The 24,845-nt window shown below is 57.7% G+C and overlaps 1 protein-coding gene and 1 long non-coding RNA gene across 2 annotated transcripts; one reads left to right on the forward strand and one right to left on the reverse strand.

Annotated features, from left to right (window-relative positions):
* Positions 1 to 580: 580 nt before the first annotated feature.
* Positions 581 to 5,142, reverse strand: LOC144247709 (uncharacterized). Its single transcript, XR_013341277.1, has 3 exons — positions 5,124 to 5,142; positions 4,135 to 4,180; positions 581 to 638 (listed from the first exon to the last, which is right to left on the reverse strand). It is a non-coding gene; the product is annotated as an uncharacterized LOC144247709 (long non-coding RNA).
* Positions 5,143 to 5,178: 36 nt separating this feature from the next.
* PLD3 (phospholipase D family member 3) lies at positions 5,179 to 18,011 on the forward strand. The gene is made up of 10 exons (XM_077789141.1): positions 5,179 to 5,227; positions 7,411 to 7,449; positions 8,463 to 8,701; positions 8,773 to 8,950; positions 11,623 to 11,743; positions 11,826 to 11,953; positions 13,947 to 14,147; positions 14,223 to 14,528; positions 16,587 to 16,686; positions 17,766 to 18,011. The coding sequence occupies exons 2-10, from the start codon at positions 7,423 to 7,425 to the stop codon at positions 17,954 to 17,956; spliced, it is 1,491 nt and encodes a 496-aa protein (XP_077645267.1). The 5' UTR covers positions 5,179 to 5,227; positions 7,411 to 7,422; the 3' UTR covers positions 17,957 to 18,011.
* The last annotated feature ends 6,834 nt before the right edge of the window (positions 18,012 to 24,845 follow it).

Consider the following 24,845-nt stretch of genomic DNA (forward strand, 5'->3'; position numbering starts at 1 on the left):
GAGGGATCCGCTGGGATCAACTGAGGGATCCAATGTGGGATCCAACCCCCGTGACCCCACCAGGTCCTTGTGGATCCCGCAGGAGAGGGATCCGCTGGGATCCGGTGAGGGATCCCAAATCCCCGGATCCCAAATCCCAGGGGTCTCTCCCCATTTTGGGATCTCTAGCCCCAATTTGGGTTTTCTCTTCCCATTTTTGGGTCTCTCACCCCATTTTGGGTTTCTCAGCCCATTTTTGGGGTTCTCTCCCCAATTTCGGGGTCTCTCAGCTCAATTTTGGGTTTTCTATCCCCATTTTGGGGTTCTCTCCCCATTTTCGGGTTTCTCAGCCCATTTTTGGGGTTCTCTCCCCGATTTCGGGGTCCCTCAGCCCATTTTTGGGTATCTCAGCCCATTTCGGGGTCCCTCAGCCCAATTTTGGGTTTCCTATCCCCAATTTTGGTCTCTCTCCCCATTTTTGGGTCTCTCTCCCCAATTTTGGGTTTCCTATCCCCATTTTCGGGTTTTTCACCCCATTTTTGGGTTTTTCACCCCAATTTTGGGGTCCCACCTGTTGTCCACGAAGGCCACGGCGTAGCCCAGGGCGGGGCCCGGGGGGATCCCGGCGTCCTCGAAGAAGCGCAGCCACTCCGAGGTGGCTGGAACGGGGCAAAAAACGGCAAAATTGGGCAAAAAACGGGCGAAAATGGGGAAAAACGGGGAAAATCGGGGGGGAAATGAGGAAAAAACGGGAAAAATCGGGGGGGAAATGGGAAAAAAAACGGGAAAAATCGGGGGGGAAATGAGGGAAAAACAGGAAAAATCGGGGGGAAATGGGAAAAAACCGGGAAAAATCGGGGGGGAAATGGGAAAAAAAACGGGAAAAATCGGGGGGGAAATGGGAAAAAACCGGGAAAAATCGGGGGGGAAATGGGAAAAAAAACGGGAATAATCGGGGGGAAAATGGGAAAAAAAACGGGAAAAATCGGGGGGGAAATGGGAAAAAAACAGGAAAATCGGGGGGGAAATGGGAAAAAAACGGGAAAAATCGGGGGGGAAATGGGAAAAACAGGAAAATCGGGGGGGAAATGGGAAAAAAACGGGAAAAATCGGGGGGGAAATGGGAAAAAACAGGAAAATCAGGGGGAAAATGAGGGAAAATGGGGGGAAATGGGAAAAATGAGAATAAATGGGGAAAAACAGTGGGAAATTGGGGGGAATGGGGAAAAACAGGAAAAATCGGGGGGAAAATGGGAAAAATGGGAAAAATCGGGGGGAAAATGAGGGAAAATGGGGAAAAATGAGAATAAATGGGGAAAAATGGGGGGAAATTGGGAGAAATGGGGAAATGCAGAAAAGTTGGGGAAATCGAGATAAATGGGGAAAATGTGAAAATAAAGCAAAGGAAAATGGGGGAAACGGGAAAAATGGGGGAAAGGAGGAAAAAGGGGAGAAAATGGGGATAAGTGAGGGTAAATTGGGAAAAATGAGGATAAATTGGGAAAAATGGTGGAAACGGGGATAAAGTGGGAATAAATGGGGGGAAATGGGGAGAAAATTGGAAAAAATGGGAAAACAGGGAAAAAATCGAGATAAATGGGGAAAAATGTGGGGAAATAGGGATAAATAGGGGGAAAATGCAGAAAATTGGGGGGAAATGGGAGAAAATGGGGAAAAATGGGTGGAAATGGGGAGAAATGGAAAAGTGGGAGAAAACAGGGGGAAATATGGGAAAAACGGGGGAAATCAGGGAAAATGGGGGGAAAAGGGGGGAAAATGTTGAAAAGGGTTGGAAAAATGGGATTTGGGGTAAAAAATGGGAATTTGGTGGGAAAAAAAGGATTTTAGAGGGGAAAAAAGGGATTGAAACAGTGGAAAGGTGGGATTTGGTAGAGGAAAAAAAATGGGATTTTAGGGGGAAATGATGGGAATGAGGAGGTGGAAAAATGGGATTTGGGGGATGGGGGAGGGGATGGGGGAGGGGAAGGGCTCAGGAGGGGGAGGGGCAGCCGGGGTCACCCCGGGGTCATTCCAGGCGTTCCCAGCTGTTCCCGGATTAACGGAGGGGGAGGGGAGGGATTGGGGGGATTTTTGGGGGGATTTTTGGGGGGATTTGGGGGATTTTTGGGGGGATTTTTGGGGGGATTTGGGGGATTTTTGGGGGGGATTTTTGGGGGGATTTTTGGGGGGATTTTGGGGGGATTTGGGGGATTTTGGGGGGGATTTGGGGGATTTTTGGGGGGATTTTTGGGGGATTTGGGGCATTTTTGGGGGGATTTGGGGGATTTTGGGGGATTTTTTGGGGGATTTTTGGGGGATTTGGGGGCATTTTTGGGGGGGATTTGGGGGATTTTTGGGGGGGATTTGGGGGATTTTTGGGGGGATTTTTTGGGGGATTTTTGGGGGGATTTGGGGGCATTTTGGGGGGATTTGGGGGATTTTTGGGGGGATTTGGGGGCATTTTGAGGGGGATTTTTGGGGGATTTTTGGGGGGATTTGGGGCATTTTTGGGGGGATTTTTTGGGGGATTTTTGGGGGATTTTTTGGGGGATTTTTGGGGGGATTTGGGGCATTTTGGGGGGATTTGGGGCATTTTTGGGGGGGATTTTTTGGGGGATTTTTTGGGGGGGATTTGGGGCATTTTTGGGGGGATTTGGGGGATTTTTGGGGGGATTTGGGGGCATTTTTGGGGGATTTGGGGGGATTTTTTGGGGGGATTTGGGGCATTTTTGGGGGGGATTTGGGGGATTTTTGGGGGGATTTTTTGGGGGATTTTTGGGGGGATTTGGGGCATTTTTGGGGGGGATTTGGGGGATTTTTGGGGGGATTTGGGGCATTTTTGAGGGGGATTTGGGGGATTTTTTGGGGGGGATTTGGGGGATTTTTGGGGGATTTTTGGGGGGATTTTTGGGGGGGATTTGGGGCATTTTTGGGGGGGATTTGGGGCATTTTTGGGGGATTTTTGGGGGGATTTGGGGGATTTTTGGGGGGATTTGGGGGATTTTTGGGGGGGATTTGGGGGATTTTTGGGGGGATTTGGGGGATTTTTGGGGGGATTTTTGGGGGATTTGGGGCATTTTTGGGGGGATTTGGGGCATTTTTGGGGGGGATTTGGGGGATTTTTTGGGGGATTTTTGGGGGATTTTTGGGGATTTTTTTGGGATTTTTTGGGGGGGTCCAGCCTTCACCCGGAGCATTTTTAAGGGATTTTTGAGAGGTTTTTTAAGAAAATTTGGAGGTGCTTTCTGTGGAATTTTTGGGGTGTTTTTGGCTGCTTCGGGGGATTTTGGGGTTTTTTGGGGGGATTTTGGGGATTTGGAGGGTGTTTCAGGGGATTCGGGGTGGTTTTTGGGGGTTTTTGGCTGTTTCAGGGGACTTTGGCCCGTTTTAGGAGATTTTGGGGTATTTTTTGATGTTTCAGGGGATTTTGGGGGCTGGTTTTAGGGGATTTTAGGTGGTTTTGGGGATGTTTTTGGCTGTTCCAGGGGATTTTGGGGCCATTCCAGGGGATTTTGGGGCCATTTCAGGAGATTTTGGGGTATTTTTGGCTGTTCCAGGGGATTTTGGGGCCGTTTCTGGGGATTTTGGGGCTGTTTCTGGGGATTTTGGGGTATTTTTGGCTGTTTCAGGAGATTTTGGGGCCATTCCAGGGGATTTTGGGGCCGTTTCTGGGGATTTTGGGGTATTTTTGGCTGTTCCAGGGGATTTTGGGGCCGTTTCTGGGGATTTTGGGGCCATTTCAGGAGATTTTGGGGTATTTTTGGCTGTTCCAGGGGATTTTGGGGGGGGATTTTGGGGTATTTTTTGCCGTTCCAGGGGATTTGGGGCCATTCCAGGGGATTTTGGGGCCATTTCAGGAGATTTTGGGGTATTTTTGGCTGTTCCATTCCAGGGGATTTTGGGGCCTTTTTTGGGGATTTTGGGGCCGTTTCTGGGGATTTTGGGGCCGTTTCAGGAGATTTTAGGGTATTTTTGGCTGTTTCAGGAGATTTTGGGGCCATTCCAGGGGATTTTGGGGCCGTTTCTGGGGATTTTGGGGCTGTTTCTGGGGATTTTGGGGTATTTTTTGCCGTTCCAGGGGATTTTGGGGCCGTTCCAGGGGATTTGGGTGATTTTTGGGGGGTTTTTGGGCTCGTTTTGTGCTCTGTCCCTCACCCATGGCCGGGCCGGGTTGAGCGGAGCCGGATCAGGCAGGAGCGGCCTGGGGGGGAGGGGAGGGGTCAGGGGGGTCTGAGGGGCTGCCCCACCCCCACCCCACCCCAGAGACCCCCAAAATCCCCCCAAAATCCCCCCAAAACGCCCCAGACCCCTCCTCAATCTCCCTTTCCCCCCAAATTCCCTTTCCCCCCAAATTTCCCTTTTCCCCCACAAATTTCCCTTTTTCCCCCCAAATTCCCTTTCCCCCCCCAAATTTCCCTTTCCCCCCCAAATTTCCCTTTTCCCCCCAAATTTCCCTTTTTCCCCCAAATTTCCCTTTTTCCCCCCCAAATTTCCCTTTTCCCCCCCAAATTTCCCTTTTCCCCCCAAATTTCCCTTTTTGCCCCCAAATTTCCCTTTTCCCCCACAAATTTCCCTTTTCCCCCCCAAATTTCCCTTTTTCCCCCAAATTTCCCTTTTTGCCCCCAAATTTCCCTTTTTCCCCCCCAAATTTCCCGTTTTCCCCCCAAATTTCCCTTTTTTCCCCCAAATTTCCCTTTTCCCCCCAAATTTCCCTTTTTTCCCCAAATTTCCCTTTTTCCCCCCAAATTTCCCTTTCCCCCCCAAATTTCCCATTTTCCCCACAAATTTCCCTTTTTCCCCCAAATATTTCTTTTTCTCCCTCAAATTTCCCTTTTTCCCCCCAAATTTCCCTTTTTCCCCCCAAATTTCCCTTTTCCCCCCCAAATTTCCCTTTTTCCCCCCAAATTTCCCTTTTTCCCCCCAAATTTCCCTTTTTCCCCCCAAATTTCCCTTTTTCCCCCAAATTTCCCTTTCCCCCCCAAATTTCCTTTTTCCCCCCCAAATTTCCCTTTTTTCCCCCAAAATTTCCCTTTTTCCCCCCAAATTTCCCTTTTTCCCCCCCAAATTTCCCTTTTTCCCCCCCAAATTTCCCTTTTTTCCCCCAAATTTCCCTTTTTCCCCCCAATTCCTCCCCCCCCCCTCACCTCCCCCGGGCCCATGGCGGGGCCGCGCCGGAAGTGACGTCAGCGGAGGGGCGGGGCCGGGAGGGCGCCCCCCAGCGGACGGAGCGCGCGGGCGGCGCTGGACGGTACCAAGGGCGGGGGGGCGGGGGGGAGCGGCGGCGGGAGGGACCCGAAACTGCCCCGAAACTGCCCCAAAAACGAGACGAAACTGCCCAAAAAATGCCCCAAAAACTGATCCGAAACTGCCCAAAAACTGCCCCAAAAACTGATCCGAAACTGCCCAAAATCCGGGCCGAAACTGCCCAAAAACTGCCCCAAAACCTGATCCGAAACTGCCCAAAATCCGGGCCGAAACTGCCCAAAAAACTGCCCCGAAACTGCCCAAAAACTGATCTGAAACTGCTCAAAAACTGATCCGAAACTGCCCAAAAAACTGCCCCGAAACTGCCCAAAAAACTGATCCGAAACTGCTCAAAAACTGATCCGAAACTGCCCAAAAAACGAGCCGGAACTGCCCCAAAACTGCCCCGAAACTGCCCAAAAAACTGATCCGAAACTGCCCAAAAATTGATCGGAAACTGCCCAAAAACCGAGCCGAAACGGCCCCGAAACTGGGCCCAAAATCTGCCCCGAAACCGCCCCAAAACTGAACCAAAACCGCCCAAAAACTGCCCCGAAACAGCCCAAAACCCGAGCCGAAACTGCCCCCAAAAACTGATCTGAAACTGCCCCAAAAACTGATCTGAAACTGCCCAAAAAACGAGCTGAAACTGCCCAAAAAACTGATCTGAAACTGCCCAAAAACTCAACCAAAACTGATCTGAAACTGCCCAAAAACTGATCCGAAACTGCCCAAAATCTGACCTGAAACTGCCCAAAAAATTGATCCGAAACCGCCCAAAAACTGGGCCAAAACTGCCACAAAACAGATCTTTAACTGCCCCAAAAAACTGATCCAAAACTGCCCCAAAATTGATCCGAAACTGCCCAAAATCTGACCCCAAAAGTGTCCCCAAATTTGTCCCTAAACTGGCCCTAAAAGTGGCCCCAAACGGCCCCAAAAGTGGCCCCAAACGGCCCCAAAATGTGTCCCAAATTTGTCCCTGAACCAGCCCTAAAATTGTCCCCAAACAGCCCCCAAAAGTGGCCCCCAACAGCCCTAAAAATGTCCCAAAAATGTCCCCAAACTGATCCCAAAAATGTCACGTTGTGCCCTAAAAGTGTCCCCAAAACTGACCCCAAAACTGGCCCCAAACCGATCCCAAAATGTCACATTGTGCCCTAAAAGTGTCCCCAAACTGACCCCAAAATTGTCCCCAAAAGTGTCCCCAAACTGACCCCAAAAGTGTCCCAAAACTGGCCCCAAAACTGGCCCCAAACTGATCCCAAAATGTCACATTGTGCCCTAAAATTGTCCCCAAAACTGACCCCAAAAGTGTCCCCAAACTGACCCCAAAAATGTCACATTGTGCCCTAGAAGTGTCCCCAAAACTGACCCCAAAAGTGTCCCCAAACTGACCCCAAAAGTGTCCCCAAACTGGCCCCAAAAATGTCCCAAAACTGACCCCAAAAGTGTCCCCAAACTGACCCCAAAAATGTCACATTGTGCCCTAAAAGTGGCCCCAAACTGACCCCAAAAGTGTCCCCAAACTGACCCCAAAATTGTTCCTTCCCTGAACCCCGGGGATTTTTGGGGTTTTTTTCTGAACCCCGGGGATTTTTGGGGTCCCCTCTGAACCCCGGGGATTTTTGGGGTCCCTCCCCTGAACCCCGGGGATTTTTGGTTTTTTTTTCGGAACCCCGGGGATTTTTGGGTTTTTTTTCGGAACCCCGGGGATTTTTGGGGTCCCCCCTCTGAACCCCGGGGATTTTTTGGGTTTTTTTCGGAACCCCGGGGATTTTTGGGGTCCCTCCTCTGAACCCCGGGGATTTTTGGGGTCCCTCCTCTGAACCCCGGGGATTTTTGGGGTTTTTTTTGGAACCCCGGGGATTTTTGGGGTCCCTCCCCTGAACCCCGGGGATTTTTGGGGTCCCTCCCTTGAACCCCGGGGATTTTTGGGGTCCCCTCTGAACCCCGGGGATTTTTGGGGTTTTTTTCGGAACCCCGGGGATTTTGGGGTCCCTCTGAACCCCGGGGATTTTTGGGGTTTTTTCTGAACCCCGGGGATTTTTGGGGTCCCTCCTCTGAACCCCGGGGATTTTTGGGGTCCCTCCCCTGAACCCCGGGGATTTTTGGTGTCCCTCCCCTGCCCCGCACCCCAAAAACCCCAACCCCCCCAGGGGGTAAATCCGGATTTTCCTGTTCCAGCCTCGTGCCGGGATGGGACTGGACGGAGCCTACGCGCAGGTAGGGCTGGGGACACCCCAAAAAAACCCAAATTTGGGGGTCCCAGAGCGCCCCAAAACACAAACTGGGGCGGATTCTCTGCCCCAAACCCCAAACCTGGGGATCCTGGGCTGGGGAACCCCCAAAAAACCCAAATTTGGGGGTCCCAGAGTACCCCAAAACACAAACTGGGGGACTCCCTGTCCCAAAAACTGAATTTGGGACTCCTGGGACACCCCAAAACCCAAATCAGTGGATTCCCTGCCCCAAATCCCAAATTTGGGACTCCTGTGACACCCCAAAACCCAAATCAATGGATTCCCTGCCCCAAAAACTGAATTTGGGACTCCTGGGACACCCCAAAACCCAAATCAATGGATTCCCTGCCCCAAACCCCAAATTTGGGACTCCTGGGACACCCCAAAACCCAAATCAGTGGATTCCCTGCCCCAAATCCCAAATTTGGGATTCCTGGGACACCCCAAAACCCAAATCAATGGATTCCCTGCCCCAAACCCCAAATTTAGGATTCTTGGGACACCCCAAAACCCAAATCAATGTATTCCCTGCCCCAAATCCCAAATTTAGGATTCCTGGGAGACCCCAAAACCCAAACTGGGGGGATTCCCTGCCCCAAACCCCAAATTTGGGATTCCTGGGACACCCCAAAACCCAAATCAATGGATTCCCTGCCCCAAACCCCAAATTTGGGATTCCTGGGACACCCCAAAACCCAAATCAATGGATTCCCTGCCCCAAACCCCAAATTTAGGATTCCTGGGACACCCCAAAACCCAACTCCTGTGGATTCCCTGCCCCAAAAACTGAATTTGGGGGTCCCAAACCTCTTAATTTGGGATCCCAGAGCCCCCAGCTCCCCAAATTTTGGGGTCCCCCCACCCCAAACTCCCTGGGGACCCCCTGGGAATGGGGGGGGGGGGGGCGATCCTGGTAATTTCGGGGTGTGTCTCAACCCATTTCCCCCCCCAAAATTTGGGGTCCTCACCCCCCAAATTCGGCTCCTTCCCCCCCAGCTGGACCCTCTGGAGCCGCGGGCGGCGCCGCGCCCCAAGGTACCCCCATCCCCGCCTCTGGATGGGATGGAACCCCAAAAAATTTCACCCAAACCCCCAAATTTGGGGCTCCCCCAGCGCCCCAGCTGCACCGCGCTCTTCGCCGGCCTCTCCATCCTCCTCCTCCTCACCTTCCTCCTCCTCCACCACCTTCACCTCCACCCCACCGCCGCCGCCGCCGCCTGCGAGAACACCTGCAGGTAAATCCAAATTTCGGGGGGATCCCCCAAAAAACCCCCCAGGACACCCCAAAAATCCCCAAATCCGGCAGGATCGCGCTGGTGGAGAGCATCCCCGAGGGGCTGGAGCCGGAGCCCGCGGCCGGGCCCAGCACGGGCCAGGCCTGGCTGGGGCTGCTGCGCTCGGCCCGGCGCCGCCTGGACATCGCCTCCTTCTACTGGACCCTGACCAACGGCGACACGCGCACGCACGAGCCCAGCGCCCAGCAGGTTGGACACATCCCAAATTTTCCCCCTTTTTTGCCCTTTTTTTGCCCTTTTTTGCCCTTTTTTTTGCCCTTTTTTGCCAATTTTTCCCCCATTTATTCCCCATTTTTTCCCCATTTTTGCCCCATTTTTTCCCAATTTTTGCCCCATTTTTCCCCCATTTTTCCCCATTTATTTCCCAATTTTTCCCCATTTTTTACCATTTTTTCTCCATTTTTTTCCCCATTTTTCCCCATTTATTTCCCAATTTTTCCCCATTTTTTGCCATTTTTTCTCCATTTTTTCCCCATTTTTCCCCATTTATTTCCCATTTTTTCCCCATTTTTTCCCCATTTTTTTGCCATTTTTTCCCCATTTTTACCCATTTATTTCCCAATTTTCCCCTGTTTTTTGCCATTTTTTTCCCCATTTTTCCCCATTTTTCCCCCATTTTTTGCCATTTTTTCTTCCCAATTTTTCTCCATTTTCCCCCATTTTTTCTCCATTTTCCCCCATTTTTCCCCATTTTCCCCATTTTTCCCCATCGTTTTTGGGGGCTGCTGCGCTCGGCCCGGCGCCGCCTGGACATCGCCTCCTTCTACTGGACCCTGACCAACGGCGACACGCGCACGCACGAGCCCAGCGCCCAGCAGGTTGGACACATCCCAAATTTTCCCCCTTTTTTGCCCTTTTTTTGCCCTTTTTGCCAATTTTTAGCCCCTTTTTTCCCCATTTTTTCCCCATTTTTTCCCCATTTTTTCCCCATTTTTCCCCCATTTTTCCCCCATTTTTCCCCATTTATTCCCCATTTTTTGCCATTTTTTACCCATTTTTTTCTCCATTTTCCCCCATTTTTCCCCATTTATTTCCCATTTTTTCCCCATTTTTTCCCCATTTTTTTGCCATTTTTTCCCCATTTTTACCCATTTATTTCCCAATTTTCCCCTGTTTTTTGCCATTTTTTCCCCATTTTTCCCCCATTTTTCCCCATTTTTTACCATTTTTTCTCCATTTTTTCCCCATTTTTCCCCATTTATTTCCCATTTTTTCCCCATTTTTTCCCATTTTATCCCCATTTTTCCCCCATTTTTTCCCATTTATTTCCCAATTTTTCCCCATTTTTTACCATTTTTTCTCCATTTTTTCCCCATTTTTCCCCATTTATTTCCCATTTTTTCCCCATTTATTTCCCATTTTTTCCCCATTTTTTCCCCATTTTTACCCATTTATTTCCCAATTTTCCCCTGTTTTTTGCCATTTTTTCCCCATTTTTCCCCATTTTTCCCCATTTTTTGCCATTTTTTACCCATTTTTTTCTCCATTTTCCCCCATTTTTCCCCATTTATTTCCCATTTTTCTCCCATTTTTCCCCCATTTTTTCCCCATTTTCCCCCCATTTTTTCCCATTTATTTCCCAATTTTCCCCTGGTTTTTGCCATTTTTTTCTTCCCATTTTTTCTCCATTTTCCCCCATTTTTCCCCATTTTTGCCCTTTTTTTTGCCATTTTTTTCCCCATTTTTCCCCCATTTTTCCCATTTATTTCCCATTTTTCCCCCATTTTTGCCATTTTTTCCCCATTTTTCCCCCATTTTTTCCCATTTATTTCCCAATTTTTCCCCATTTTTTACCATTTTTTCTCCATTTTCCCCCATTTTTCCCCATTTATTTCCCATTTTTTCCCCATTTTTTCCCCATTTTTTTGCCATTTTTTCCCCATTTTTACCGATTTATTTCCCAATTTTCCCCTGTTTTTTGCCATTTTTTTCCCCATTTTTCCCCCATTTTTCCCCCTTTTTTGCCATTTTTTTACCCATTTTTTCTCCATTTTTTTCTCCATTTTTTCCCCATTCCCCCCCCGTTTTTCCCCAATTTCCCCCCATTTTTTCCACCTCATTTCCACCTCATTTCCCCCAATTTTCCCCCATTTTCCCCAATTTTCCCCCATTCCCCCAATTTCCCCCATTCCCCCACATTTTCCCCCATTTCCCCCCATTTTTTCCCCATTCTTTCCCAATTCCCCCCATTTTTCCCCATTTCTCCTAATTTTCTCTCCGTTTTTCCCCATTTTTCTCCATTTTCCCCCATTTTTCCCCATTTTTGCCCTTTTTTTTCCCCATTTTTTCCCCATTTTTGCCCTTTTTTTTCCCCTTTTTTTTCCCCATTTTTTCCCCATTTTTTCCCAATTTTTCCCCATTTTTCCCCCATTTTTTCCCATTTATTTCCCAATTTTTCCCTCTTTTTTGCCTTTTTTCCCCATTTTTTCCCCATTTTTTCCCCATTTTTTCCCCATTTTTCTCCATTTTTCCCCATTTTTCCCCATTTTTCCCCATTTTTTCCCCATTTTTCCGCATTTTTCCCCATTTTTCCCCATTTTTTCCCCATTTTTTCCCCATTTTTCCCCATTTTTCCCCATTTTTCCCCATTTTTTCCCCATTTTTTCCCAATTTTTCCCCATTTTTCCCCCATTTTTTCCCATTTATTTCCCAATTTTTCCCTTTTTTTTGCCTTTTTTCCCCATTTTTCCCCATTTTCCCCCATTTTTCCCCATTTTTTCCCCATTTTTCCCCAATTTTTCCCCATTTTTCCCCCATTTTTTCCCATTTATTTCCCAATTTTTCCCTTTTTTTTGCCTTTTTTCCCCATTTTTCCCCATTTTTCCCCATTTCCCCCCAATTTCCCCCGTTTTTCCCCGCAGGGCGAGCAGGTCCTGGCGGAGCTGCTGCGGCTGCCGGGCCGCGGCGTGGCGGTGCGCGTGGCGGTCAGCGCGCCCTCGCCGGCGGCGCCCACGGACGACCTGCGGGCGCTGGAGCGCAGCGGTGAGCGGGCCCGGGGGTCTCGGGGGTCCCGGGGGTCTCGGGGGGACGGCGCGGTGGGACACGCCCGGTGCCGGCGCCGCAGGTGCGGCGGTGCGCGCCGTGGACATGCCGCGCCTCACCGGCGGCGTGCTGCACACCAAGTTCTGGCTGGTGGACGGCGTCCATCTCTACATCGGCAGCGCCAACATGGACTGGAGGGCCTTGACGCAGGTGGGTGGTGCCGGCGGCGGGGCGAAGACGATGGGAGGTGCCAAACCCAGCGGGATTGGTGACAAACCCAACGGGATTGGTGTCAAATCCGATGGGATTGGTGCCGAACCCGATGGGTGGTGTCAAACCCAACGGGATTGGTGACAAACCCAACGGGATTGGGGCCAAAACCCGATGGGTGATGCCAAACCCAACGGGATTGGTGCCGAACCCGATGGGTGGTGCCAAACCCAACGGGATTGGTGCCGAACCCGATGGGTGGTGCCAAACCCAGCGGGATTGGTGACAAACCCAACGGGATTGGTGCCGAACCCGATGGGATTGGTGCCAAACCCAACGGGATTGGTGCCAAACCCAATGGGTGGTGCAAAACCCAACGGGATTGGTGCCAAACCCAACGGGATTGGCGCCAAACCCGATGGGATTGGTGCCGAACCCGATGGGATTGGTGCCAAATCCGATGGGTGGTGTCAAACCCAACGGGATTGGTGACAAACCCGATGGGATTGGTGCCGAACCCGATGGGTGGTGTCAAACCTGATGGGTGGTGCCAAACCCAATGGGATTGGTGCCGAACCCAACGGGTGGTGTCAAACCCAACGGGATTGGTGCCGAACCCAACGGGTGGTGCCAAACCCAACGGGATTGGTGTCAAACCCAACGGGATTGGTGCCGAACCCGATGGGTGGTGTCAAACCCAACGGGATTGGTGACAAACCCAACGGGATTGGTGCCAAACCCAACGGGATTGGTGCCGAACCTGATGGGTGGTGCCAAACCCAATGGCATTGGTGCCAAACCCAATGGGTGGTGTCAAACCCAACGGGATTGGTGCCAAACCTGATGAGTGGTGCCAAACCTGATGGGTGGTGCCAAACCCAACGGGATTGGTGTCAAATCCAATGGGTGGTGCTAAACCCAGCGGGATTGGTGACAAACCCGACGGGATTGGTGCCGAACCCGATGGGTGGTGTCAAACCCGATGGGTGGTGCCAAACCCAATGGGATTGGTGCCGAACCCAACGGGTGGTGTCAAACCCAACGGGATTGGTGCCGAACCCGATGGGCGGTGCCAAACCCAGCGGGATTGGTGACGAACCCGATGGGCGGTGCCAAACCCAGCGGGATTGGTGCCGAACCCGATGGGCGGTGCCAAACCCAGCGGGATTGGTGACAAACCCAACGGGATTGGTGCCAAACCCGATGGGATTGGTGCCAAACCCGATGGGTGGTGTCAAACCTGATGGGTGGTGCCAAACCCAATGGGATTGGTGCCAAACCCAACGGGTGGTGCCGAACCCAACGGGATTGGTGTCAAACCCAACGGGATTGGTGTCAAACCCGATGGGTGGTGCGAAACTCAACAGGATTGGTGTGGAACCCAATGGGGTTGGTGCCAAATCCAACAGGATTGGTGCTGAACCCGATGGGTGGCGCCAAACCCAACGGGATTGGTTTCAAACCCAATGGGTGGTGCCAAACCCAATGGGGTTGACCCCAAATCCAATGGATGGTCCCAAACCCAATGAGGTTGACCCCAAACCCAATGGGATTGACCCCAAACCCAATGGATGGTCCCAACCCCAATGGGGTTGACCCCAAACCCAACATGGACAGCACCAAACCCAATGAGGTTGACCCAAACCCAATGGATGGTCCCAAACCCAATGGGATTGACCCCAAACCCAATGGGATTGACCCCAAACCCAATGGATGGTCCCAAACCCAATGGGGTTGACCCCAAACCCAATGGATGGTGCCAAACCCAATGGGGTTGACCCCAAACCCAATGGATGGTGCCAAACCCAATGAGGTTGACCCAACCCCAATGAGGTTGACTCAAACCCAACGCCAACAATGCCAAACCCTCCGGTTGTCACCGAACCCAACATCTCGGGCACCACCCACCCCCGGCGCCGGGGCCGTCCCAAATTTGCCGTCCGGGGAGGACATCCGGCGCCGTCCCACGCGTCGCCGGCGCCGCTCGCCGCAGGTGAAGGAGCTCGGAGCCGCCATCTACAACTGCAGCTGCTTGGCCGAAGATTTGGGCAAAATCTTCGAGGCCTACTGGGCCCTGGGCGTTCCCGGCGCGTCCATCCCGGCGCCGTGGCCGGACAGCTTCTCCACCGCCATCAACGCCGAGACGCCGCTGGAGACCACGCTCAACGGCACCGCGGCCGCCGTCTACTTCTCGGTGGGTGCCGCGCCACGGGGCGCGCCGGGCACGGCGGCGGGCGAGCGCGCCGGGCTGAGCCGCCACTCCCGGCAGAGCTCGCCGCCGCCGCTCTGCGCCGCCGGCCGCACCGGGGACCTGGAGGCGCTGCTGGGCGCGGTGGACGGCGCCGAGGCGTTCGTGGACGTGGCGGTGATGAGCTACGTGGCCGGCACGGAGTTCTCGCGGCCGCGGCGCTTCTGGGCGGCCATCGACGAGCGGCTGCGGCGCGCCGTGGTGCAGCGCGGCGTGCGGCTGCGGCTGCTGGCCGGCTGCTGGGGCCACAGCCGCGCCGAGATGTTCCCCTTCCTGCGGTCGCTGGCCGCCCTCGCCGACAACCGCACCGGCTTCGGCGTGGAGGTGGTGGGTGCCGGGCGCGGGGACGGGGACAGCGGGGGTGACGGGGACGTCAGGGGGTGATGGTGACGTCAGGGGTGACAGGGATATTGGGGGTGACGGGGACGTCAGGGGTGACAGGGATATTGGGGGTGACGGGGACGTCAGGGGGTGACGGTGACATCAGGGGTGGTGGTGACATTGAGGGGTGATGGTGACATCAGGGGTGACGGTGACATTGGGGGGTGACGGTGACGTCAGGAGGGTGACGGTGACATCAGGGGGGTGGTGGTGATGTCAGGGGTGACAGGGATATTGGGGGTGACGGTGACATCAGGGGTGACAGTGACATAAGGGGGGTGGCGGTGACATCAGGGGGTGACGGGGATGTCGGGGGTGATGGTGACGTCAGGGGGGTGATGGTGACGTCAGGGGGGTGATGGTGACATCAGGGGTGATGGTGACATCAGGGGGTGACGGTGACATCGGGGGGTGACGGGGACGTCGGGGGGTGATGGTGACATCAGGGGTGGTGGTGATGTCAGGGGTGACAGGGATTTTGGGGGTGACGGGGACATCAGGGGGGTGACGGTGACGTCAGGGGTGGTGGTGACATTGGGGGGTGGCAGAGACATCAGGGGGTGGTGGTGACATTGGGAGGTGATGGTGACATCGGGGGTGGCGGTGACATTGGGGGCTGGTGGTGACATCAGGGGGTGACGGTGACATTGGGAGGTGATGGTGACATCGGGGGTGGCGGTGACATCGAGGGTGGTGGTGGTGACATCAGGGTGGCAGGGGCGTGACAGTGGCATCAAGGGGTTGGTGACAGTCCCCTTCAGGTAGTGACAATCCCCTCAGGGGGTGGTGACAGTCCCTGGTGGGGAGGTGACAATCCCGGGGTCGGTGACAGTCCCAGGGTTGGTGACAATCCCGGGGGGTCAGTGGCAATCCCGGGCGGTTGGTGACAATCCCGGGGGGTCGGTGACAATCTTGGGGTTGGTGATAATCCAGGGGTGTCGGTGACAATCCTGGGGGGTCAGTGACAATCCCGGGGGGTCGGTGACAATCCTGGGGTCGGTGACAATCCCGGGGGGTTGGTGACAATCCCTGGGGGTTGGTGACAATCCCGGGATCGGTGACAATCCCAGGGAGGTCAGTGACAATCCCGGGGGGTCGGTGACAATCCCCGGTGTCGGTGTCGGTGCCAACCCCGGGGTCGGTGCCAATCCCGGGGTCGGTGACAATCCTGGGGTCAGTGACAATTCCTGGGGGTGGTGACGGTGCCAATCCCGGGGTCGGTGCCGGTCCCCGGTGTCGGTGTTGGTGCCAATCCCGGTGTCGGTGCCAATCCCGGGGTCGGTGCCAATCCTGGGGGGGTCGGTGACAATCCCGGGGTCGGTGCCGTCCCCGGTGTTGGTGTCGGTGCCAATCCCTGGGGGTCGGTGACAAGCCCCGGGGGTCGGTGCCAATCCCGGGGTCGGTGCCAATCCTGGGGTCAGTGACAATCCCTGGGGGTGGTGACGGTGACGGTCCCTGGGGTGGTGTCGGTGACAATCCGGGGTCGGTGATAATCCGGGGGGTCGGTGCCGTCCCCGGTGTCAGTGTCGGTGCCAATCCCGGGGTCGGTGACAATCCCGGGATTGGTGACAATGCAGGGGTGTCGGTGACAGTCCCAGGGTCGGTGACAGTCCCAGGGGGTCGGTGACAATCCCTGGGGGTTGGTGCCAATCCCAGGGTTGGTGACAATCCCGGGGGTCAGTGACAATCCCGGGGGGTCGGTGACAATCCCCGGTGTTGGTGTCGGTGCCAACCCCGGGGTCGGTGACAATCCCGGGGGTCAGTGACAATCCCGGGGGGTCGGTGACAATCCTGGGGTCAGTGACAATCCTGGGGGGTCGGTGCCGTCCCCGGTGTCGGTGTCGGTGCCAATCCCGGGGTTGGTGCCAATCCCGGGGTCGGTGCCGTCCCCGGTGTCGGTGTTGGTGCCAATCCCGGGGTCGGTGACAATCCCGGGGGGTCGGTGCCAATCCCCGGTGTCGGTGCCGGTGCCAACCCCGGTGTCGGTGCCGTCCCGGCGCGCAGCGGCTGTTCCTGGTGCCGGCCAGCGCGGCGCAGAGCCGCATCCCCTTCGCCCGCGTCAGCCACACCAAGTACATGGTCACCGACAAGGTCGCCTACGTCGGTCAGTTTGGGCTGTTCTGGGCTGTTCTGGGGAGTTTTGGGGTGTTTCAGGGTGTTCTGGGAGGTTTTGGGGTGTTCTGGGGTGTTTTGGGGTGGTATTGGGATGTTCTGGGGTGGTGTTGGGGTGTTTTGGGGCGTTTTGGGGTGTTCTGGAGGTTTTCGGATGGTGTTGGGGTGTTTTGGGGTGTTCTGGGGAGTTTTGGGGAGGTGTTGGGGCGTTTTGGGGTGGTGTTGGGGCATTTTGGGGTGTTCTGGAGAGTTTTTGAGGGGGTGTTGGGGTTTTTGGGGGCATTTTAGGGTGTTCTGGGGAGTTTTTGGGGTGTTTTGGGGAGGTGTTGGGGTGTTGTGGGGCTTCTGGGGTGTTTTGGAGAGGTTTGGAATGTTTTGGGGTGTTCTGGGGGTTTCAGGGAGGTGTTGGGGTGTTCTGGGGTGTTTTGGAGTGGTGTTGGGGTGTTCTGGGGAGTTTTGGGAATTTTGAACAGTTTAGGGCATTTTGGGGCATTTTGTGACGTTGTGGGGAGTTTTGGGATGTTTTAGGGCATTTTGGGAACATTTTGGGGAACTTTGAAGGATTTCAGGGTGTTACGGGGGGGGTTGGGGTGTTTTGGGGCGTTTTTGGGGAGTTTTGGGGCATTTTCGAGTGTTTTGGGGCATCTCAGGGCACGTTGGGGTGTTTTGGAGCGTTTTGGGACATTTTAGGGCGTTTGGGGTCATTTTAGGGCATTTTTTTGGGGTGTTATGGGATGTTTTGTGGCATTTGGGCGTGTTTGGAACATCTTGGAGCACTTCATGGCAATTTTGAGACCTTTTTGGGCTATTTTGTGCCATTTTGGTGTTTTTTGGGGCAGTTCGGTTCACTTTGGGGCGGTTTTGCCATCTCTTGCGGTGTTTTGGGGGGCGGGGGGACGTTTTGGGCCATTTCGGTGTGTTTTGAAGTATTCCGAGGTGGTTTTGCCATATTTCGGGATCTTTTCGAGGTACTCAAGGCGCATTTTGGGGGCGTTTTGCGCCGTTTCGGGTGGGTTTTTTTTTTTTTTTGGGGTGCGAACCCTCTCCGTTTCTTCTGCCCAAAACGTCCAGGCACGTCCAACTGGTCCGGGGATTATTTCGAGCGCACGGCGGGCGCGGCGCTGGTGGTGGCGCAGCCGGGGCCCGGCGCGGGCTCGTTCCGGCAGCGGCTCCGCGACGTCTTCGAGCGGGACTGGAGCTCCGGCCACAGCGTGGACATCGCCGAGGCCGAGCGCTGGAGCGACCGCTGCGGGCCCCGCTAGAGCCGGGGCCGGCCGTTTTGAGGGGAAAAATAAAGAAAAACGGGTTTTTGGGCGAGTCGCGTCCGTGTGGTTTGAGTGGGGGGTTGTGGTTATTGGATTGCCAAATCTCATCCCTGGGTACCCAAATTCCTCGTTGGAACTTCAAACCTTTCCCTTGTTAAGGCTTCCCTTGGTTCCCAATTCTGTCCCTGGACCACCAAAATCCTCCCTGGACCCCCAATTCCATCCCTGGACCTCCAAAAATCCTCCCTGGTCCCAAAAAATTCTCCCTGGTCCCCCAAATTCCTCCCTGGATCCCCAAACTCCTTCCTGGACCCCCAAATTCCTCCCTGGTCCCCCAAACTCCTTCCTGGACCCCCAAATTACTTCCTGGATCCCCAAACTCCTTCCTGGACCCCCAAATTCCTCCCTGGATCCCCAAACCCCTCCCCTGGACCACCAATTCCATCCCTGGACCCCCAAATTCCTCCCTGGTCCCCCAAACTCCTTCCTGGACCCCCAAATTCCTCCCTGGATCCCCAAACCCCTCCCCTGGACCCCCAAACTCCTCCCCTGGACCACCAATTCCATCCCTGGACCCCCAAATTCCTCCCTGGACCCCCAATCCCCTCTCTGGACCCCCAATTTCATCTCTGGACCCCCAAATTCCTCCCTGGACCCCCCCCAGCCCCATCACACTCCAGATTTTTTTGGGATTAACGTTTATTCTGGCCACAACAAGCGCGAGGGGCCGGGGCGGGGGGCAGCACCTTTGTGCCCCCCTTCCCTGGTTAATAGAAACACCCCAAAAATGGGCAAAAAAAGCCTCAAAGCCCCCCCAAATAAAGCTGGATAAGGAATTGGGGAGGGAGGGAGTTAGAGAGGGTCTGGGGGAGCTCTGGGGGGTCCCCAAAGCCCCCCGGGTTGGGAGGGGGGGATCATGGCTCGCCGCAGATTTGGGGGCTCAGCACCAGCTGCGGCAGCTGGAATTTGGGGGTCCCGTCGCCCCGGAGCCCCCCGGGGTCGCAGCGGGAGGAGATCCCCCCAACGCCGGGGATTTGGGGGTCCCCGGGGCAGAGCTCCACGTCGGGGAAGCGCCTCCTCCCCAATTTGGGGGGCTCCGGCGAGGCCCCGCCGGGGGTGAAGCCCACCCGGGGCACCCAGCGGCGGCGCCGGGGGTTCCCGTGGCGGGGGGCTCCTCCTTCCTCCCGGCCGGCCTTGGAGCCGCCCCTCCTCATCCTCCCGGAGGCGCCGGCCCCGAATTTGGGCAGTTTCACCCCAAAGCGACGCCCGGGGGGCTCCGAGGTGCCGTCCAAGCCCGGCGGCGCCAGCTCCAGCAGCGGCACCTTCAGCAGCGGCGGCGGCTCCGCGGCGCGGCGGGGCTCGGGGCGCTCCGGGACCGGTTCTGGTCCCGGCAGGGCGAACCCCACGGCGGGGATGGCGATCCGGGCTTTGGGTTTGGGGCGGGGGGTCCCGGGGGGCTCCGGGGCCGTCCAGCCCAGGGTCAGGCTCTCGGCGCTGCCCCCTCGTTTCGGGGCAGCTTTGGGGATCCCCCCGGGGCGGAGGTCGGGGCTGGACCCCCCGAATTTGGGCAGCGCCGCCGGCGCGATGCCGAAGCGCGGGGCGCGGAGCCGGGGGGAGCCCGGCGCGGCCGCGATGCCGAAGCGGGGCCGGTCCTGGATGTCGCCGAAGGGCGACAGCGACAATTTGGGCACCTTCAGCTTGGCCCCGGCGTCTCCCACCGGCCCCAGGTCCAGCTCCACGCTGGGAATGGCGATTCCCGGCGGCGGCGGCACCGGAGGGGTCCCGCCGCCTTCCCGCAGCTTGGCCAGCGCCCACCCGAGGCGGGGGAGGCGGAATTTGGGGGTTTTGGGGGCGATTTCCACCGGCGGAGCCTCCAGCTCCCGGCTGAGCTTCCGCAGCCCCTCGGCAAAGCGGGGACCCGCGTCCGGGCTCCTCCCGGGGGGCTCCGGGCTAGCGAGGCCGAGCTCCGGCACCAGCTCCACGGCGGCTTTGGGGGCGTCGATGGGGACGGAGGGGACGCGGAGGGTCGGGAACGACCCCCGAGCGCCGGCAGCCCCCTCCTCATCCCTCCCGGTAGCACCGGGGGTCGCGGCCGAGCCCCCCTTTCCCCAGGGGGGTGGGCTCAGCCCCAGCGACCCCTTGGGAGCCGCCAGCTCCACGGCCGGGATGCGCGGCCCGGAGGCGGCCGGGGGCAGCTCGGGGGGCTCGGGGGGCTCCGGGAGCGGCGGCCGGGCCGCGGCCGCTTCGCGCACGGTCAGGCGGGGCCGCGGCGGCTCCGGGGGTCCCGGGGGTCCCGGGGGAAGCTCCGGGCCGGAGGCGCCGCGGGGTTTCGGGAGTTGCTTCGGGAGCTTGGGCAGGGCCAGCTCCAGCGAAAGCTGCTCGGGGGGCATCGCCAGGGGCTGGGGGGCACGGGGGGATGTGGGGTACGGGGGGGTCGGGGAGACCCGGCACCCCCAAACCAGCCCGTGTGCGCGGGGAGCCGCGAACACCCCAAAAAACCACCCAACAGGAACCCCCAAACACCCCACAGGGAGCCCCGAACACCCCAAAAATCACACAACAGGAACCCCCAAACACCCCACAGGGAGCCCCGAACACCCCAAAAAACACCCGCAGGGAACCACGAACACCCCACAGGGAGCCCCAAACACCCCAAAAAACACCCAACAGGAACCCCCAAACACCCCACCCACAGGGAGCCTCGAACACCCCAAAAATCACCCAACAGGAACCCCCAAACACCCCAAAAACCACCCACCAGGGACCCCCAAACAACCCACCCACAGGGAGCCCCGAACACCCCAAAAATCACCCAACAGGAACCCCCAAACACCCCACAGGGAGCCCCAAACAACCCAAAAAACACCCGCAGGGAACCACGAACACCCCACAGGGAGCCCCGAACACCCCAAAAAACACCCGCAGGGAACCACGAACACCCCACAGGGAGCCCCGAACACCCCAAAAACCACCCACCAGGGACCCCCAAACACCCCACCCACAGGGAGCCTCAAACACCCCAAAAAACACCCAACAGGAACCCCCAAACACCCCACAGGGAGCCTCAAACACCCCAAAAACCACCCAACAGGAACCCCCCAAACACCCCAAAAACCACCCACCAGGGACCCCCAAACAACCCACCCACAGGGAGCCGCGAACACCCCAAAAAACACCCGCGGGGAACCACGAACACCCCACAGGGAGCCCCGAACACCCCAAAAACCACCCAACAGGAACCCCCAAACACCCCACAGGGAGCCCCGAACACCCCAAAAAACACCCACAGGGAACCACAAACACCCCACAGGGAGCCCCGAACACCCCAAAACCTCACCCCTCATCCACAGGGACCCCTCCCATCCACAGGGACCCCCCAATCCACAGGGACCTCCCTCATCCACAGGGACCCCCCACCCACAGGGACCCCCCAATCCATAGGGACCCTCCTCATCCACAGGGACCCCCCACCCACGGGGACCCCCCAATCCATAGGGACCCCCCCATCCACAGGGACCCTCCTCATCCATGGGGACCCCCTCATCCACAGGGACCCAAATCCACAGGGACCCCCCAATCCACGGGGACCCCCCTCATCCACGGGGACCCCCCACCCACGGGGACCCCCCAATCCATAGGGACCCCCCAGTCCACAGGGACCCCCAATCCACAGGGACCCCAATCCATAGGGACCCCCCCATCCATAGGGACCCTCCTCATCCACAGGGACCCCCCACCCACGGGGACCCCCCAATCCACAGGGACCCCCAATCCACAGGTACCCCCAATCCACAGGGACCCCCTCATCTACAGGTACCCCCAATCCACAGGGACCCCCCCAATCCACCGCGACCCCCCAATCCACAGGGACCCCCCAATTCACAGGGACCCTCCTCATCCACGGGGACCCCCCAATCCACAGGGACCCTCCTCATCCACAGGGACCCCCCACCCACGGGGACCCCCCAATCCACAGGGACCCCCCATCCACAGGGACCCCCCACCCACGGGGACCCCCGAGCCCCTCGGGGCCGCACCAGCCTGGCCGCTCGGTCCCGCTGTCCCTCGGGGGTCCCGGGGGGGGTCCCGGGGGTCCCCCGGCGCAGCTGCAGCGACACGCGGCAGCCCCCGGCCCCCTCCAGCAGCCGCCCCACGGCCTCGGGGGTCGCCCCCTCGAAGGAGACCCGCGCCCCCAGGACACGGTCACCTGCGGGGACAGCGCTGTCACCCCCGGGTCACCCCCGCGTCACCCCCGGGTCACCCCCAGAGTCACCTTGTCACCCCCGGGGTCACCTTGTCACCTCCAGGGTCACCTTGTCACCCCCAGAGTCACCTTGTCACCTCCAGGGTCACCTTGTCACCCCAGGGTCCCCCCAGGATCACCCCCAGGGTCACCTCCAGGGTCACCTTGTCACCCCCAGAGTCACCTGGTCACCCCCGGGGTCACCCCCGGGTCACCCCCAGAGTCACCTTGTCACCCCCGGGGTCACCCCAGGGTCACCCCCAGAGTCACCTTGTCACCCCCAGGGTCACCTTTTCCCACCTCCAGGGTCACCCCAGAGTCACCTTGTCACCTCCAGGGTCATCTTGTCACCCCCGGGGTCACCCCCAGAGTCACCTTGTCACCCCCAGGGTCACCTTGTCACCCCCAGAGTCACCTTGTCACCCCCAGGGTCACCTTTTCACCTCCAGGGTCACCCCCAGAGTCACCTTGTCACCCCCAGGGTCACCTTGTCACCCCCAGAGTCACCTTGTCACCCCCAGGGTCACCTTGTCACCCCCAGTGCCACCTGGTCACCCCCAGGGTCACCCCGGTGCCACATTGTCACCCCCAGTGCCCTCCCAGTGTCCCCAGTGTCCCCTCCTAGTGTCCCCAGTGCCCCCAGTGCCCCCCAGTGTCCCCAGTGCTCCACAAGTGCCCCCAGTGCGCCCCCTCCCAGTGCCCCCCCAGTGTCCCCAGTGCCCCCCCCAGTGTCCCCAGTGCCCCCCTCCCAGTGCCCCAGTGCCCCCCAGTGCCCCAGTGCCCCCCCAGTGTCCGCAGTGTCCCCCCAGTGTCCCCTCCCAGTGCCCCCAGTGCCCCCAGTGCCCCCCAGTGCCCCCTCCCTTTGCTCCCCAGTGTCCCCAATGTGTCCCCAGTGCCCCTAGTGCCCCCTCCCAGTGCCCCCCCAGTGTCCCCAGTGCCCCCCCAGTGCCCCAGTGCCCCCCCAGTGTCCGCAGTGTCCGCCCAGTGTCCCTCCCAGTGTCCCCAGTGCCCTCCCAGTGTCCCCAGTGTCCCCAGTGCCCCCCCAGTGTCCCCAGTGTCCCCTCCCAGTGTCCCCAGTGTGTCCCCAGTGCCCCCAGTGCCCCCCAGTGTCCCCAGTGCCCCCCAGTGCCCCCTCCCAGTGCCCCCCAGTGCCCCCAGTGCCCCCCAGTGTCCGCAGTGTCCCCCCAGTGTCCCCTCCCAGTGTCCCCAGTGCCCCCAGTGCCCCCAGTGCCCCAGTGCCCCCCCAGTGCCCCCTCCCTTTGCTCCCCAGTGCCCCCCCAGTGTCCCCAGTGCCCCCAGTGCCCTCCCAGTGCCCCCAGTGTCCCCAGTGCCCCCCCAGTGTCCCCAGTGTCCCCTCCCAGTGTCCCCAGTGTGTCCCCAGTGCCCCCAGTGCCCCCAGTGCCCCCAGTGCCCCCCCAGTGCCCCCTCCCTTTGCTCCCCAGTGCCCCCCCAGTGCCCCCAGTGCCCTCTCCCAGTGCCCCCAGTACCCCCAGTGCTCACCCTGGCGCAGCCGCAGGGATTTGGGGGTCTCGGCCACGTAGACCCCGTGGCTGTCGCGGGCCAGGCGCAGCCCCCGCCCCAATTCGGAGCCCGGGCCCAGCTCCAGCAGCTCCTGCCAGGGGAGGGGGCGCAGGGGGACATTGGGGGGGGAGGTCCCTCGGTGACCCCTCCCCAGCCCCGGGTCCTCCCCCCCCCCCACCCTGCAGACCCCTCCTCACCTCCATGCTGGGGGTCCCTCTTTTGGGGGGTCTCGGGGGGGAACAAGCAGAGGTCGGTGGCGATGGGTCCTGGAAAAGGGGCTCAGAGACCCCCAGCCCCTCACTGCAGCCCCCAAACCCCATTACAGACCCCAAACCCCATCACAGCCCCCCAAATTCCCCAAACCTCATTACAGACCCCAAATCCACTACAGCCCCCCAAATCCCTCAAACCCCATCACAGTCCCCCAAATTCCCCAAACCCCATTACAGACCCCCAAACCCCATCACAGCCCCCCAAATTCCCCCAAAGCTCATTACAGACCCCCAAGTCCCCCCAGCCCCTCATTGCAGCCCCCCAAACCCCATTACAGACCCCCAAATCCCACCCAAACCCCACTACAGCCCCCCAAATTCCCAAACCTCATTACAGACACCCAAACCCCACTACAGCCCCCCAAATCCCTCCAAACCCCACTACAGCCCCCCAAATCCCTCCAAACCTCATTACAGCCCCCAAATCCCCCAACCCCTCACTGCATCCCCAACACCCCATTACAGCCCCCCAAATCCCACCCAAACCCCATTGCAAGCCAAAATCCCCTCCAAACCCCATCCCAGCACCCCCAGCCCCATCCCATCCCCCAAATCCCATTACAGCCCCAAAATCCTCCCAAACCCCATCCCAGCCCCCCAAATCCACCCAAACCCCATCCCAGTACCCCAGCCCCATCCCAGCTGCCCAAATCCCTCCAAAACCTCATTACAGCCCCAAATCCCCCCGAATCCCGCCCAAACCCCATCCCAGCCCCCAGACGCCATTACAGACCCCCAAATCCTGCCCAAACACCCATCCCGGCACCCCCAGCCCCATCCCAGCCCCCCAAATCCCTCCCAAACCCCATCCCCCCAAATCCCTCATAAACCCCATTACAGCCCCAAATCC

The sequence above is a fragment of the Lonchura striata genome, chromosome 31 (genome assembly GCF_046129695.1).
Source record: "Lonchura striata isolate bLonStr1 chromosome 31, bLonStr1.mat, whole genome shotgun sequence".
NCBI classification, from domain to species: domain Eukaryota; kingdom Metazoa; phylum Chordata; class Aves; order Passeriformes; family Estrildidae; genus Lonchura; species Lonchura striata.